This window comes from Rattus rattus, chromosome 14, assembly GCF_011064425.1.
Source record: "Rattus rattus isolate New Zealand chromosome 14, Rrattus_CSIRO_v1, whole genome shotgun sequence".
NCBI lineage: Eukaryota > Metazoa > Chordata > Mammalia > Rodentia > Muridae > Rattus > Rattus rattus.
The window spans coordinates 41746225-41762958 of record NC_046167.1 but is presented as its reverse complement, the minus strand read 5'-3'; the positions used below and the strand labels follow the sequence as shown (position 1 = coordinate 41762958).

The 16734-nt window shown below is 41.0% G+C and overlaps 1 protein-coding gene and 1 pseudogene across 3 annotated transcripts; one reads left to right on the top strand and one right to left on the bottom strand.

Annotated features, from left to right (window-relative positions):
- The first annotated feature begins 158 nt into the window (after positions 1 to 158).
- On the top strand, positions 159 to 16085 carry Znf184 (zinc finger protein 184). Of its 3 annotated transcripts, none has more exons than XM_032884930.1 (6): positions 159 to 260; positions 646 to 854; positions 1954 to 2021; positions 4869 to 4995; positions 5529 to 5624; positions 13878 to 16085. In XM_032884930.1, exons 2-6 carry the CDS (start codon positions 848 to 850, stop codon positions 15797 to 15799), a joined length of 2220 nt encoding a protein of 739 aa, XP_032740821.1. In that variant the 5' UTR covers positions 159 to 260; positions 646 to 847; the 3' UTR covers positions 15800 to 16085. The 3 variants fall into 3 exon arrangements, with proteins under 3 accessions (XP_032740821.1, XP_032740823.1, XP_032740822.1); XM_032884931.1 differs by lacking the exon at positions 159 to 260 and adding an exon at positions 326 to 539; XM_032884932.1 differs by lacking the exon at positions 5529 to 5624.
- On the bottom strand, positions 12359 to 13558 carry LOC116883895 (annotated as a pseudogene).
- Positions 16086 to 16734: the final 649 nt, after the last annotated feature.

The following is a 16734-nucleotide window of genomic DNA, read 5'->3' as shown; positions in this document are numbered from 1 at the left end:
AACTTGGGGAAAGTAATTCAGAAGCACTGCGCGCTGCATTCTGGGAATTGTGGTCCTTTGTGCTCCCGAGTGAGGCGCGCGTGTGTATTGAGGAGAAGGGGGGAAAAGAAGGGAAAGGGTCTACCCGACCGGAAGTGACCGCTAAGTCGACTGTGGGCGTGGAAACGGGTGGGTGTTTGGCTAGATCCACCGTGTAAACTCCTTACGAGAGTTTTGGGGAACCAGGATCCTTGGGAGTGCGTCATTAGACTGGAGTCCAGGTATCACCATGGCAACCGCCAGCGCCTTGGGAGTGTGACGTCACCTTGCGGGATCTCGTAATGCTGCCTGCGCCGGAGGAAGCCAGGGAGTCGGGGAAGGGGGCGCGCCTCCCGTCGGCATTGCCGCGGGTTCCCCAAGGCTTTGTTCCTTTGTTCTGGGCCGGGCTAGCTGAATGCGGGGTAGCCCGCCTTTCTGGTGTGCCCCGCAACTGGTGCGTCTGGTCGCCAGGGGAAGTAGGAGATCGCAGACCCTGTGGAGGGCGGGTGGCCAGACTCTAGGTAGACGCCCTGTTTCAGCTGCAGCAAGGTAGAGCTGCTCGCTTCCTACACACTTTTTGTTTCTTGTAGTAATCCTCCCCATCCTGTGCTTCCCGCTCTTGGACAGGACCTCCTGACTACTCTGTATGAGTCTGAAGTGCGACTGTAAGACGTGTGCTGTAAAGTGAGTGCATCCTGTATCTGGTAGGCCAATCTCGGAGAGATTAAGATACCACTCTGGAAGGAGAGCTGGACATCCGAGCCCCAAACTGAAGCTGCCTAGGTATCCACGTGTCCCAAGTTCTAGCGGAACACATAGCGCTCCTGGGATGGCAGGTAATGGGAATTACCAGGGCAGAGAGGACTGGTGTAGGGCGAACTGAAAGGTGGGAAGAGGAAGTAATGTGGCTAGGGGTAAAGTAAAGAAACCTAATTACACCATCGAAAGAGACTTGGAAGAATTAATTCTGAGTTCTGGACGTGAGAATTTGAAAAGGAAAAACAGTTCAGAATATCTGATCCTCTTGACATTTCTCTTTTATTACATTTTCGAATAAAAAACTATAGTAAAAAAAGTGTTCTAATTTTTTAATGCAAAGATTAGTTTCGAAATATTTTGCAGATAGCAATTTTCAAGCTAGTGCCAGTGCAAGTGTGTGTGGCCTTAAACTCACCATTTTGGGTGCAAATGTTTCCTTGTTTTTTAGTTCCTTTTACTAAAAGTGCCTGTTCCCTGTCAAGTAGCCTATGTATGATAGGTCCATATAAGATCGCTGGATTTCTTTGAGCAGTCTTTTCCTAGTTAGCATATTTCTTACATTGCAGTGCCTAAAACTAAGCATAGTTCTTTAAATGTCCTTTTAAAAATACCTAACAGTATGATCTATTACTATTTTTTCCCTCATCAAATTTTTTGTTAATTTTTTTTTTTTTTTTTTTTAGATTTTATGTGTATCAGTGTTTGCTTGCATGTCTTTACTCTCATTAGGTATGTGAGTGTGTCACTAAATAAACTCAGAGACCCACAAGTTTTTTCTTCCTTAGTGCTGGGATTAAAGGCATGCAATATGTTTACTCATGTTTTATGTGCAGCAGAGAAGAGTCAGCAGGAATGTCTTGCTTCATTAATGAGGACCTCACATTTCTCTTTATGAGCCATATGAATAGTTAAGTGTCAAGAGAAAAGCTGAATATTAAGGCAGTGTTTTAGTTTTGTTGTTTGCTTGCTTGCTTGTTTTTTCTTTTCTCCTGAGCCTTCTCAGGATGGTAGAGGCCTCAGTTGAAACTTTTGGGCGTGGGGGTGAGTCGGGGATTTTGACATATAAAGGAAGGGGAGAGACATAGTTGTTATTTCCAGGGAAAAACGTAAAACCTTTTTCTGGATTGCTGGCAGCAGCAGATCTGGTCCTATTCAGCGTGGCCTCTTTTTCCTCAGGTCTGTCCTTTGCAGACTCTGCCAGTCTCCATGAGGGACATCTTCTACTCCCACCATCTAGTTTTCTGGTAAGTTGAGATTTTCCCAAGTGCCATGTCCCTTCTCAGAGTAATGTATGTTTATTGTCAAATATGTTGACTCGCAAATCATTGTTGGTGAGCCTTCTCTGGACTCTCATCTGTCCTGTGATCTCACCTGGACCCTGCTCTGCTTCTGCAGCTTCAGCAAGCATTCACCATTTACCTCTTACCCAGTATCTTGTAACACTGCTGGGGTTGGGGAAGAAGAAACACAACATAAGTCTTTACTTGACAGAGTAAAATGGTCAATAAAAGTCAAAGTAGGTGTACAAAAGGTGAAATTAGTGCTACAGATCCTAGGGAGTGGAGAGAGATGTGTGGTTTGCAGGGGACAGAGAGTTGCATGGACGATGTGGAATTGTATTTTCTCAAGGACAAGCGACATTTGAATATTAGAGTAAGACAGGTGTGAGGAGCAGAGCCTAGGTGTGCAGGTGAGCACCGGTAATAGATTCAGAAAGATTTGGAGATGACTTATTTTAGAAAATTAAAACAATAAAATTGAGGGCTGGAAAGATGGCTTAGCGTTTAAGAGCACTGACTGCTGTTGCAGAGGTCCTGAGTTCAATTCCCAGCAACCACATGGTGACTCACAGTCATCTGAAATAGAATCTGATGCCCTCTTCTGGTGTGTCTGAAGAGAGCTGCAGTGTACTCAAAAATAAATCTTTAAAAAAATAAAATTGAATGAGGTCAGAATATGAAAGAACTTGAATATCTAATAAGAAGTGTGAAGGCTTTATTCTGTAGGTCATCTGTGAACCATAATAGATTTTAATGTAGGAAAAATTTTCCATTTTTCCATGAGCCTCAAGACATCCCTTTAACAGTTCTTCCCAATTTCAGCTTAAGTGCTTTTTTTTTTCTTTTTTTCTTTTTTTCGGAGCTGGGGACTGAACTCAGGGCCTTGCGCTTGCTAGGCAAGTGCTCTACCACTGAGCTAAATCCCCAACCCCAGCTTAAGTGCTTTTAGCATCACTTTGTTTTTTTATCGAGGAATATTGTGATAAAAAACTGCATGCATTTAAACTATATTGTCATTCCTCTGTGTGCTGAGGGAATTGGTTTTAGGACCCCTAACAGATACCAAAACATGTAGATCCTCAACCCCCTTCCATAAGATGGCACAATGTCTGCATATAACCTCTCCACATTCTCCTGTGTACTTTAATCATCTCTAGATGCTTACATGTCTAATACATTGGAAATACTGTGCAAATACATTGTAAGTTCTATACAGTTGTTCTGTATCATTTAGGGAATAGTGACAAGAACAATATCTGTGCATGTTTTTTGAATGTACTTTATCTACAGTTGATTGAATCCACAGTTGGAGAGAGCCAACTCTTAATTGGATAAGTTTCAACATACATGAGGGTTCATAAAACAATTGTCGTGTTCCAGGTAGTGAGTGAATATATAGTCAGAGATCATACTTCTCCTGACTTGAATCTTTTTAAATTTATTAAAATTCATTTTGACTTTTCTTCTGTTCAGAATATGATCCATCTTATTAATGATCAGAATGTACTGTAAAGGAATGTAAATTAGCTTACATTGGGTGAAGTTGCTCTCTCTATATATATATATTAGTTTCCTATTGTTATGGTAATTATTTTAAGCTTAGTTTGCTCAAAAACATAGAAGCCAGAAATTCAAAATGAAGCTGGGAGACGCATAGGCCTTTAACCTAACACTTAGGAGGCAGAGGCCAGCCAGGATTGTATAGCAAGACTGTCACAAACAAACAACCCTACAGTGTAATCTTTAAGCAAACAGGAATATTTGTTAATGTTGTAAAGGTATAATGATCTCTATCTATTTCTGTATTCATGTATGTATGTATGTATGTATGTATGTATGTATGTATGTATGTATGTATTAGCTAGTAGTTAAACATGGTATGATTTACTGATCATTGGATCTTAACTAATTTGAAAACTGCTTAATCCTATCCAGCTCTTAAATGCATGGGCCTATTTTGAGTTCTTTTCTTCTTACTGAGTTTTATTCCACAACATGGTCATGGTGCTGTTTCGGTTCCTTATACTTTGGTGTCCTTTGAAATGTAATAGGGCAGTTGGGTGGTGTTGGCACATGGGTTTAATCTCAGCAGAGGTAGAGGTGCAGAGGCCCATAGGCTCAGAGGCACAGGGAGCCAGAAAGGTAGAGAGAGAGGGAGAGGGAGAGGGAGAGAGAGAGAGAAGGGGAGAGGGAGAGGGAGAGGGAGAGGGGCAGGTGGATCATTAAGTTCAATGCTAGCATGGTCTATCTACAAAGTGAGGTCCAGGATAACCAGTGCTACTCGGAGAAACCCTCTCTCCTCCCTTCCCCCCCTCTTGGAAATAAATGTAAATAGAGCAAGTCTGTCATAAAGTATTGGGTAGTCTTGCACATTATAGATATTATGTTATTGATTATGTCAGTTATAATGTAGTACTTGCTATATCTTAGAACTCAGAGGTAAGGAGGAAGAACATGGACAGCATTGGCTAATAGACTGAGCACTTACTTAGATGCCTGAATTAAACACTTTACAGGGAAGAAGTTTGTTTGTTTGTTTTTATTTTGCTTTTTGACTTTTCTTTTTGGTGCTGATGATTGAACCTAGGGCCTTTCTCATGCTCTGCCAATGAGCTATATTACCCCTCACCACAAGGAACATTTATTTTATTCTTAATACCAATCCTATGGGTAAGGTCTATTTGAAATTTTTCCAAAAGGTGGACATACTAGTACTGCTTTTAGTTTATCACCTGCCTTGCTTTTTTTTTTTTTTTTTTATTAATTTTACCTATTTTCTCAGGCTAAGCTGTAGAATACTTGGTATTTTAGGAATCAGTGACCTTCAAGGATGTGGTCGTGAACTTCACTCAGGAAGAATGGAAACACTTGGATCCTACACAGAGAGATTTGTTCAGAGATGTGACATTGGAAAATTATACACATCTGGTCTCTATAGGTAAGTGTGATGCCCCCCAAGTTAAAGATCAGGATGTGGAGAGAGGGTACATACCTGATCTCTGTAGTTTAGGGTGACCTTAACTTTTTTTTTTTTTGGTTTTTTTTTTCCGAGGCTGGGGACCGAACCCAGGGCCTTGCGCGCTTCCTAGGCAAGCACTCTACCACTGAGCTAAATCCCCAACCCCGTGACCTTAACTTTATATGGTTTGGGGAGGCAAACACACACCTTGTCACTTTAGGTGAGGGTAGTCCCAAGTTTAGATGGGATGTGGGAGGCACATTATTGTGCTTAGATGTGATTGGCATCTTAATTTAGGATTTTAAATTTTAGAAGTTTCTCCTCATTATTAAATGGAGTATCCTCTCCTCAGATGAGCATCTCAGTTGCCCCATTGTTACGACTTTTGACATGCTGTTCATCACACCAGATTTTTACCCATGTAGAACATCTTAGAGACAGAATGGTGAGATTGCGTTCTGATATGGTACTTTTTCCTTAATGCAGACAGATTCCTTCCCCCCCCTGAGCAGGGCTCCAGGTTTCCAAACCTGATATGATCTCCCATCTAGAGCAAGGGACAGAGCCATGGATTGAGGAGTCGTGCATTCCTGTTGGTTCCTTGGAAGGTATGTACTGTGTGGCCACAGAGGACTGCTTTCCTCAGCTGCCAGCCCGTGAGAAGTGACTGTATAAGTGTGCACTCTGCTCTTCAGAGCATGACCTGTGGGGAGAGGAGCACTAGCTCCACATAGAGTCTAGTTTACATTCCCTTTAGAGGCTGCAGCCTTCCTGGTTCTTTTAAAAGCAGACATCTATACCTACATTCTGCATTCTCTCTCTTCCCACTTTTTTTTTTGACCCAGGATTGTCCCATTATTTTCCGTTTGCGGTTCCATTTCCGTTAGTCTGTTAGCATCAAACAGAAACACATGCTAGTTCAAGGTGCTTTCACTCAACACTGCCTAAGTCTCTTTGTTCCCGACTAAAGTAAAAAGTGAGTTCCACTCCTGCAGCCCTGGTTTTGTTTTTCTGTTTGTTTTTGTTTTGTTTGTTTTGAAGCACTCATCCCCTTCTTACTTTCATTTGTAGTTTCATCTTCTGTAAGTTTACCATTCTGTCATTGAGGTTCCGGATAATTTTTTTTTTTTAAATCATCAGTTTCCAACTGCACAAGAAATTTCTTCAAGGACCTGACTCTGGTATAATCTAGTCACTCTGTTGCTGTGCTAGTCACAATAGCCTAGGTGCCCATGAACAAAAGAATAGATGAAGAAAATGTGTTACATCTACACAATCAAATTTTATCCAGCCATAAAGAAAATTAAATCATGACCTTTTCAGGGCCATTATATTCCCTCTATTCCTAGTTTCTTCAGTTTTTTGTCATAGAAAAGGGGTATTGAACTTTGTCAAACGCCTTTTCTGCTTTTATTGAGATGACCATGTGATTTTGTTCTTAGTCTATCTATATGTCTTTTTCTTTTTTCTTTTTTTTCGGAGCTGGGGACCGAACCCAGGGCCTTGCGCTTCCTAGGCAAGCGCTCTACCACTGAGCTAAATCCCCAATCCTCTATATGTCTTTTTCATTCATTGTATATCTTAAATCAGCCTTGCATCCCTGTGGTCAAAAAAAAAAAAAACCAAAAACCAAAAAACAAAAAACCATTTTGATGGTTCTGTATGATCTTAGTATGTTCTTGAATTTGGCCTGCAGATATTTTGTTGTAAGCTTTATACCTACATCAGGGAAATTAGTCTATACTTTTTGTTGTTGTCCTTATCTGGTTTTGATATGAGAGTAATACTAGCTTTGTAAAATGAGCTTGGTGGTATTTCCCTCCTTTTCTGCTTTTAGAATCGTTTGAGAAGTGAAGGTGTTAGCTCTTCCTTAGACATTTGATAGAATTCAGTAATAAATATATTTGGTCCTTGTACTGGCTGATTTTATGTGTCAACTTGACACAAGCTGAAGTTATCACAGAGAAAGGGTGGTGCTGTCCCTGGGCTGGAAGTCTTGGGTTTTATAAGAAAGTAAGCTGCTTGAGCAAGCTAGGGGAAGCAAGCCAGTAAGTAACATCCCTTCGTGGCCTCTGCATCAGCTCCTGCTTCCTGACCTCCTTGAGTTCCAGTCCTGACTTCCTTTGGTAATGAACTGCAATGTGAATTTGTAAACTGAATAAACCCTTTCCTCCCCAACTTGCTTCTTAGTCATAATGTTTGTGCAGGAAGAAGCCATGACTAAGACAGTCCTGGGCATCTCTTGTGATAAACATAATGACCTAAGCAAGTTGGGAAGGAAAGGGTTTTTTTGGCTTACATTTCCTGGTCACAGTCCATCATTGAGAAGCCAAGGCAGAAAATCAAACAGTGCAGGAACCTGGAGGCAGGAGCTGAAGCAGAGTCCATGGATGAATTCTGCCTACTGACTTGCTCTCTGTAGCTCACTCAGTTCTTACTACAACTCAGGCCTACCTGCCCAGAGGTTGTACCACCCACAGTGGGCTTGATTGACCACAGCTTGCTTTTGTTTTTATGGTTTTTTGAGACAAGGTTTCTCCCATGTGTCCTTGATTTCTGTGTGTCCCTGGTTGTCCTTGAACTCTATCTGTAGACCAGACTTGCCTCAAAATCACTGCCTGCCTCTACTTCCTAAGTGTTGGCATTAAAGCATGTACCACCATCATCTGGCTTCCTTCCTTCCTTCCTTCCTTCCTTCCTTCCTTCCTTCCTTCCTTCCTTCCTTCCTTCCTTCCTTCCTTCCTTTCTTTCTTTCTTTCTTTCTTTCTTTCTTTCTTTTCATTTTGTTCTAGAACCTTGACGATATGGGCCAGAGAAATGGCTTAGGAGTTAAGAGAACTTGATGCTCTTCCAGAGTACCCAAGCTCAGCTACTAATAGCTGCATAGGGGGTTCACAACCATCCAGATCTAGGGAATCTAATACCTCTGGGCTCTTCTTTCACAGGCACCCATGTGCATATTGCCACGTACATAATTTTAAAATTTATATATATATATATATGCACAATGAGGTATATCATTAAGTTATTTATTTGCTATTTGTCTTTCTTTTTTAAATTATGTGTAGGTATGAGTATCTGTGTATATGTGTGTGTATGTCTAACACCCACCCCTCTGGTTCTTTTTGGGGGACAGTGGTTAATGTATGCACTTACAGCCATAAATGTAGAATTGCATTAGCTCTAGCCAATAGGTTTTAGTAAATTGTGCTATCATTTTCTTTTGATTCTATGAAGTTCTTTATTTTTTCCTTGATTTCTTCAATGACTCCATTGTTCATTCAGAAGTATATCATTCAGCTTCTAAGAATTTATGTTGATTTTATAGCTTCTCTTGCTTGGTAGTTTCTAGTTTTATTCCATTATGACCTGATGAATTAATTTTAATCCTTTTGTATTTATTAAGGTCTGCTTGTGGCCTCTAAGATAATTTCAAGGGCCACTGAGAAGAGTGTACGTTCTGTATCTGATTGGTAGAATATTGTGCAAATATTTAAATCCAACTGATAAATGGTATAATTTAGCTCTGAAATTTCTTTGGTGATTTGTAATTTAGAAGACATATCTGAAGGTTTGTGGGTTATTGAAGTATTTCACTATTACTAATATAAAGACTTATCTGATCTTTCATGCCTTTCAGTATTTGTTACATGAAATTGGGAACCCAAGCATTGGTTATATCTTCTTAAAAATTGTCCCCTTTGCTAAATGCAGTGGCCTTCTTTATCGAGTCTGACAAGTTTCAGTTTGGGGCCTACTTTATCCAACAGCAGAATAGCTATACTAGCTTAATGTTAGTTTGTATTTGCTTAGCTGGCAGTGGCTGCTCACACCTTCAACCCTAGCGCTGGGTGTCAGAGGCACATGGATGTGGTCTACACATCAAGTTAAAAGTTTGCATTTGGGGGGTTGGGGATTTAGCTCAGTGGTAGAGCACTTGCCTAGAAAGCTCAAGGCCCTGGGTTCGGTCCCCAGCTCCGGAAAAAAAAAAAAAAAAAAAAAAAGGAAAAAGAAAAAAAGGAAAAAGTTTGCATTTGTTTGATAGGTTAATTTCCATCTTTTGGAACCTCAGTTTATGAGAGCCTTTGAAAGGAAACTGTGTTTGTAATACACAACAAATAGTTGGATCTTGTTTCTTAATTCAGTCAGTTTGTGTTTTTATATTGCTGAGTTGAGGCCATTTGCATTTGGGGTTATTATTGAAGAGTTTGTCGTGTCTTATGTTTTCATTGGTTGTTCTGGCTGAGTGGATTTGCTGTAGTTCTTTTTTTTACTTTTTCTTTCCTACTAGTATGAGGAATTTTTGGTTTACTGTGCTAGACACAGTGAATTTGTTCCTAGCTCCCATTTGCACATCTATTCCTCTCATGAAATAAATGTACTCTCTCATATGTTCTTGTGCAGCTTTCCCTTTTCTTGGGTATAATATCCCTTTAAGTGTGTTCTGCAGTATCAAAGTTGCCTTAGGTTATGCTTGTCTTGAAATGTTTGAAAAGATGACTTTGCTGAGAATAACAATCTTTGGGGGGCGGTGCATTTTGAGGCAGGGTTTCTCTATGTATGTATGTAATCCTGGTTGTCCTGGAACTCTCTCTTGTAGACAAGACTGTCTTAAAACTTGGATCCATCTGCCTCTGCCTCCCAAGTGCTGGGACTAAAGGCATGTGCTACCACTGCCCAGCTAGTTCTTAAATTTTTAATTTTATTATTCTGTGTGTGTATGAGTGTTTTGCCTATATGTATATCTGTGTTCTACATTTATGTACTGACCCTGGGAGTCCAGACAAAGTGTTGGATCCTCTGCGACTGGACTTGAAGATAGCTGTGAGCTTCCATGTAGGTTCTAAAGAGCTAACCCAGCACTGTGGAAGAGCAACCAGTGCTTATAACCACTGGGCTATCTCTAACCTCAGCTGGAGCTACAGATGGTTAACTACCTCATGTGTGTTAGGAATTGAACCTAGATCCTCTGTAAGAGAAAGTGCTTTAAACAACTAACCTACCTAACAGCCCCACGTGATTAATTTATTTCCAGAGTTTGAAATATAAGCCTTGCTTTTCTGGATTTTGGAGTCGATGAGAGAGCAGTTATTCTGATATTTCTCTGATGTATGTGGTTGGTATTTTTCCCACATGAATGCAGTTTTTAATACTGCTTTTTTGTAATTTTGACATCATGACTGTCTCATGTTACTCATTTTTATTTGCAGCACTATATACTTGTCCTATGTGGATGGAAGTCCTTCTCCCCTTGGAATATTTTCAACTATAATTTCATTAAATGGTGCCTTTAAACTTTATCGCACTTTCTTCTTCATATTCTTAGATTTTTTTGTCTCTTGAACTTTATTCTAGAGTTCAAAGTTCATGGATGATTTGATTATTCTCATTCATTTTCTTTGTCTTGATCTATGTCTGAATGTATTATTGACTCAACCTTGGCCTTTCTCTGAAATATATTACTTTTCTTGGTCTTGTCTAGAAATCATACTTCCCACTGTACTTTTAAAAAAACATTTATTATTTATTTGTGTGTGTGTGTGTGTGTGTGTGTGTGTGTGAGAGAGAGAGAGAGAGAGAGAGAGAGAGAGAGAGAGAGAGAGAGAGAGAAACAGAGAGACAGAGAGTTTTGTCTACATGTGTGTTTCTTACCATACATAGGTACTGACACAGGTCAGAAGAGGGTATCACATCCCCTTGAACTAGAGTTTCAGGTGATTTTCAGCCACTATGTGGATGCTGGAACCAAAGCCAGGTCCTTTGCAAGAGCAGTAAGTGTTCTTAACCAAGCCACCTTTCCAGCCCCCAGTTGCCTCTTTTTTAGAGAGCCGTCCTTTCAGAGAAGTGATCTGTAATCCTGATGAGTGTTTGGTGTGTCACTGGTCTGCCTGCTTTTTGTGCAGCTTGGTTTTGAACACCCTCAATTATTTCTCTACATATTGGGTATAGGAATATGTTATCCATAGATTTTTTTTTGTATGTAGGAAAGTAGAGATTGCTTTTGGGAGAGAGGTGATAGTAGTCAACATATTCTCGAACTTTCTCTAATCCTTCATGTCCTTCATTCTTTGCCAGGTAATTCTCTTAGTCAATGAACAGAGAATATGACATTGTGTGGACATTGGTTATGGTTAATATCACTTTGCCTTCATATGATTCATATTTGTGGCTAGTCACTTCCAAACATCTTTTTTCTCTCTCTCTTTTTTTTTTTTTAACAGCACACGTCTTTATAGCCCTCATGCCCTTACCCCTACAGTACACTCAGGAGATATTCATTATTGCCTTAATTTTACTTGTGTATTGGCTGAGTGCATGCATTTATATGAGGTCAGAGGACGACTCAGTAGTCAATTCCCTCATTGCATGTGGGCCATAAGGATTGAACTCAGGCCCAGCAGTAGCAAACACCTTTGCCACCTAAGCCATTTCACCAGCCTCAGAGGATATTTTTTTATGATTATTTGCTGTATAAACCTATTTCTCTGGGTATTACTCCCATTGGTGTAAACATACCTCAGAAACACATGACCTTCTTCTCACTGGAGAATTTCTGCAATTTATGAGGCTGCCTACACTGGCACATGCTATTCCATAATCTGTGGAGACATGGGCAGGAGATGATGGGCAGCTTGGGGTTTGCCATTCTGTTCATGATTGCAGTGATTATGTCTAGACTCATAATGTGAGGTCTTTTCTTACCTTCCTGTTCCAGTAGGAAAGTGTTGTCTTCTATTCTATCACCCTCGAGGTTGTCTTCACCACTGCCCTTTTCATATGTACATTCGTATGGCTTCAACTATTGTCTTTCCTTGTAAGCTGGAATTTCATATTTTAGACATAAACTTTCCGTTATGCTGCTTTTGGCATCTTCCACTCCTACACACCTATAGTTTAGCCCTCCGTTTCTTTTCCAAATTCTGAAATGATAGACTTGAATTTGCTATCATTTCTTCTCCTAATTTTTAGCAAAGATGGAATTTTTACTTCAGAGTTCTAGGCTAAACCTCTCCTATTTGTCCTGAATTTAAATCACCATTCTTAAATTTTTTCTTTGCTGTTTACTAACAAGGAATCTCAATTCAGACTTCATCCTTCAGTCAGTCCTTTTCTTTGTACCCTTAGTAGTCTTGGGGTTTTTGTTTAACCCATGGTTTATTTGCCTGCCTCACCTTGCAGGCCACTTCTTGTGAGAAGAAGTGTCCATTGTTGTATACTGCTTTGCTGCAGCTGAGTCCACAGGAGGAAATTATGACTTGGGGAGCCATAAGATCAAAAACCTGAGCAGAAGTTCAGTCCTTCTCCATTTGAGGTTCTTTTCTCCTTTGTCATGGCAGGTGTTTCAATGGTGAACAGTGCCAGTGACCATGTAGCCATCCTGCAAGGTGAAGCACTGGCCTTTCTCAAAGAACATGGGCTGCCACAAGCTTAGGCTAAGGTTCAGGTCCTCTCCAGGCATGGCAAGTTCCTTACCTGGATAACATGATAGGCCATGTGCCACGTCAGGGAGAACATGGTAGGCATAAAATAAGACACCCTCCTCCTTGCCTAGGATGTAAAGCTGGACATCCACCCTTTGGTGTGGTTGGATAGACTCTGGCTTAACCATGAGCAAACCATGCCTTGAAGCTTTCCATTTCTAACCTTATACCAGAGCACCCAGGTTATCCCCTGCCTCAGTCCTCTCCAGGGACTCAGGCATATATGTGGAAGGTCTCCGTCCCTCTCAGCACAGTGCTAATGTTCTTGCTATCTCCCAGCAGCTCACACTTCAAAATGCCATGCTCTAGTGTACCTGTCACCACTATGTTCCAGCCAGGAACAGAGTAAATGGACTACAGGTAGCAGAAAGGGCTTCTTCAGGCCCTGCTGAGCACTGGGATGTAAGTAAGTGTCCACAGCATCCAGCAGCTTCTGTACTGACCTAAATCAGGATGCCACTGCTCAAGGGCACAGAGAGAAGAGCCTATAATGGCAGCAGTCTCCTCTCCTTCATAGCCAAACTAGTTGAGCAGTTCCTGGATCTCCACTTCTGCTAGTTCCCACCATATCTGAGTCCGGGATAGTATCTGCTCCAGGCTGTTTAGCCACTCTGCTCTAGTATCTGGAGCATGGAGCCAGCATCAGCTGCTACCACCTGAAAACAGCCACCCAGAGGGGCAGTGCTATGATAATGCTTTTAAAGTAATTTGCATGACTGGGGCAGTCCATGGGCACAGTGGCAAGCAGCAGTGCTGTTCTCCACATGGGCTGCATGGATGGTGATGCCCTAAACTCTCTCCTCTGGGACACTGTTTGTTTATGACCTCGTACTTCTTGAACTTAGCCCCACCTCCCTTGTCTAGAATTTTTGTGGACAGTGATCAGGGTAGTCTTTCCTCTCATTTCATGTTGTCAATACTACTCAAATTCACATGGGGTTTGTCATACACAAAGATCTTCAGGCCTTCAGTGGCTACAGCCAACCTTATAGCAATGGAGTCAAGCTGGTACAGAGACCTCTGAAGAAGGGTGTCACTTGTAATAGGGTTGGGGCTGCCATTGCCGTAGTACTACATCAGCCTTCAGGTGCTGAGAATAAGGATGTATAATAACGCATCCAGCTTACCTCTTAAATTTAACTATCACTTTAAATATTATTCTTATTTGTCCTTAGAGATCATCTATGAAACTGAAATAAGCATTCTCTTCCTAGTTCAGTTTATTCTCCTTAGCTTCTTCCTCTTTCTCCACAAATGTTTAACATTTGTTATATATTTGAGAATATATATTTGAGAATCTTCAAAGAATTAGATAATCTCCAACAAGGGCAGTTTTCTTTTTCTCTGTCCAGAAAATACTGGCATTTTATTTTCTTTCAGACTGGAAGATAAGACCTGAAAATAGTCTGTCACCCCTAGAACTTGACATTTCTGAAGAACATCTGTCCTCAGAGACAGTAGTAACCAACAGCAAAAGGGATGGTGGGAGTTTAGAGAAGCTTCAAGCAAACCAACAGATGCTGCCAAGGGAAGTCAAAATAACTGAGAAAACAATGAGACCCTCTTATGAGAAAGATCTTGGTGTGAGCGCAGGCCTCCTAACACAAACAGACATAGCTGTAGATCAGGCTTCCACTAACACAAGAGCCAAGCAGAGTTCACGCCCAGGTCAGAAAGAGAAGCTGTGTAAGTGCAATGAATGTGGGAAAGCTTTCACTTACTGCTCTGCTCTCATTCGACATCAGAGAACGCACACTGGGGAGAAACCCTATAAATGTAATGATTGCAACAAAGCTTTCAGCAGAAATGAAAACCTTATAAACCATCAGAGAATCCATACGGGAGACAAACCATACAAATGTGACCAGTGTGGAAAGGGTTTCATTGAGGGTCCATCTCTCACTCAGCATCAAAGAATTCACACTGGAGAAAAGCCCTATAAATGTGATGACTGTGGAAAAGCCTTTAGTCAGAGGACCCATCTTGTTCAGCATCAGAGAATTCACACTGGTGAAAAACCATATACTTGCAATGAGTGTGGGAAATCCTTCAGCCAGAGAGGTCACTTTATGGAGCACCAGAAGATTCATACAGGAGAGAAACCTTTCAAATGTGAGGAATGTGAAAAAACCTTCACCAGGAGTACACACCTTACTCAACATCAAAAAATTCACACTGGAGAGAAAAGCTACAAGTGTAATGAATGTGGGAAGGCCTTCAACGGCCCATCAACGTTTATCCGTCACCATATGATTCATACTGGAGAAAAGCCTTATGAGTGCAATGAATGTGGCAAAGCCTTCAGCCAGCACTCCAACCTGACTCAGCATCAAAAAACACACACCGGGGAAAAACCCTATGACTGTGCAGAATGTGGGAAAGCCTTTAGTTACTGGTCATCCCTTGCTCAGCATCTGAAAATTCATACAGGAGAGAAGCCCTACAAATGCAGCGATTGCGGAAAGGCCTTCAGTTACTGCTCATCCCTTACTCAGCATCGGAGAATTCACACCCGAGAGAAGCCCTTTGAGTGCAGTGAGTGTGGAAAGGCTTTCAGCTATCTGTCAAACCTTAATCAGCATCAGAAAACTCACACCCAGGAGAAAGCCTATGAATGTAAGGAATGTGGGAAAGCCTTTATTCGGAGTTCCTCTCTTGCTAAGCATGAAAGAATTCATACTGGAGAGAAGCCTTATCAGTGTCTTGAATGTGGGAAAACCTTCAGCTATGGCTCTTCCCTTATTCAGCATAAGAAAATCCACACTGGTGAAAGACCTTACAAGTGTAATGAATGTGGGAGAGCCTTCAACCAGAAAATACACCTTACACAACACAAGAGAATTCATACAGGAGTAAAGCCGTATGCCTGTCCCAAGTGTGGCAAGACCTTTCGACACTATTCATCTCTTGCTCAACATCAAAAAACTCACACAGAAGGAAAACACTACCAGTGTAACAAATGTGAAAAAACCTTTAGCCAGAAGTCCCATCTGACTCAGCATCAGCAAGTTCATACGGGAGAGAAGCCCTATAAGTGCAATGACTGTGACAGATGCTTTACCCAGAGCACGCACCTGACTGAACATCAGAGTACTCACACTGGAGAGAAACCTTACAGCTCTAATGTGTGCCCACAGACTTTCAGCCAGAACACATACCTCACTCAGCATCAGAAGATTCATTCAGGAGAGAAGAGTTTTGTGTGTGAGGACTGCGGAAAAGCCTTCCAGTATCGCTCTGCTCTCACCAAACACCAGAGATTGCACCCTGCCATGGCTGCTCTAGGAACATCATTAACATAGTTGCCCTGTTCACTTTGGTTGTGCAGTAATGAATAAGAGTGGGATGAGGAACCCCTTAAAATATCTAAAACTTTATCATATGATGGGACAGAGAGCCCATTGGGCTGAGCTAATCCAAGTATGTTATTAAAACAGCATTGTGACCAGCTGCTTTAAGTTTCTTTTGTGAATGAGGTGAAACAAACGATTCAGAGATGACTTGAACAGTAGCTTGGAGTTTTATGCCATTTTGTATATTTATAATATATTCATAAATAGTTACACTATACAGCCACATTTTTGTCTTGGATCTACGATGTGTGTGGGTTTTTTTTTTTTTTTTTTTTTGCATGTTTTGCTAGTAGAAGAAATTTACTTCAGTAACTAGGAATTTGTTTTGCTCCTGTTCTAATGCACTTACATTGTTCAGGTAATTGGTCCTTAATTAAAACTAATTTAAAATACAATCAAATTCACTTGCTGCTGACTATTAAAATTGGGTAGCAGGCTCATTGCTCTGCACCTGTGTTTCTAGCCTTTAGGCTGAGTAGGAGGGACTCTGAAGTAGATTGGACAGCACAATGCATGCTTATCTCAAAAATCAGCATCTCCTCTTCTAACTTTAAATTAATTTTTCTGAGAGTTACAACTAGAGACTCTGCTTTTACAGAATGAACTGCTATTTAACCCAAGCTATACATAGTGTCGTGCTTGGAGCTGCAGTAACAAATATACTAGGTATGGTTTAAATAGCAGATCTGTAATTCTCACCATTCCGGAGGTCACAGTCTGGAAAGGGCCCATTTTCTGGCTGAGTCAGTTGTGTTATGGCCTTACATGGCAGAAAACAGAAAGAAAAAGGTTTTTTATAAAGTCCTGTTCTTGAGTGTTCTGTGCTTGAATCTTTCAGACCCTCATTCCTAATAGCACCATATTAGGGAGTAAGTTTTCAGTTT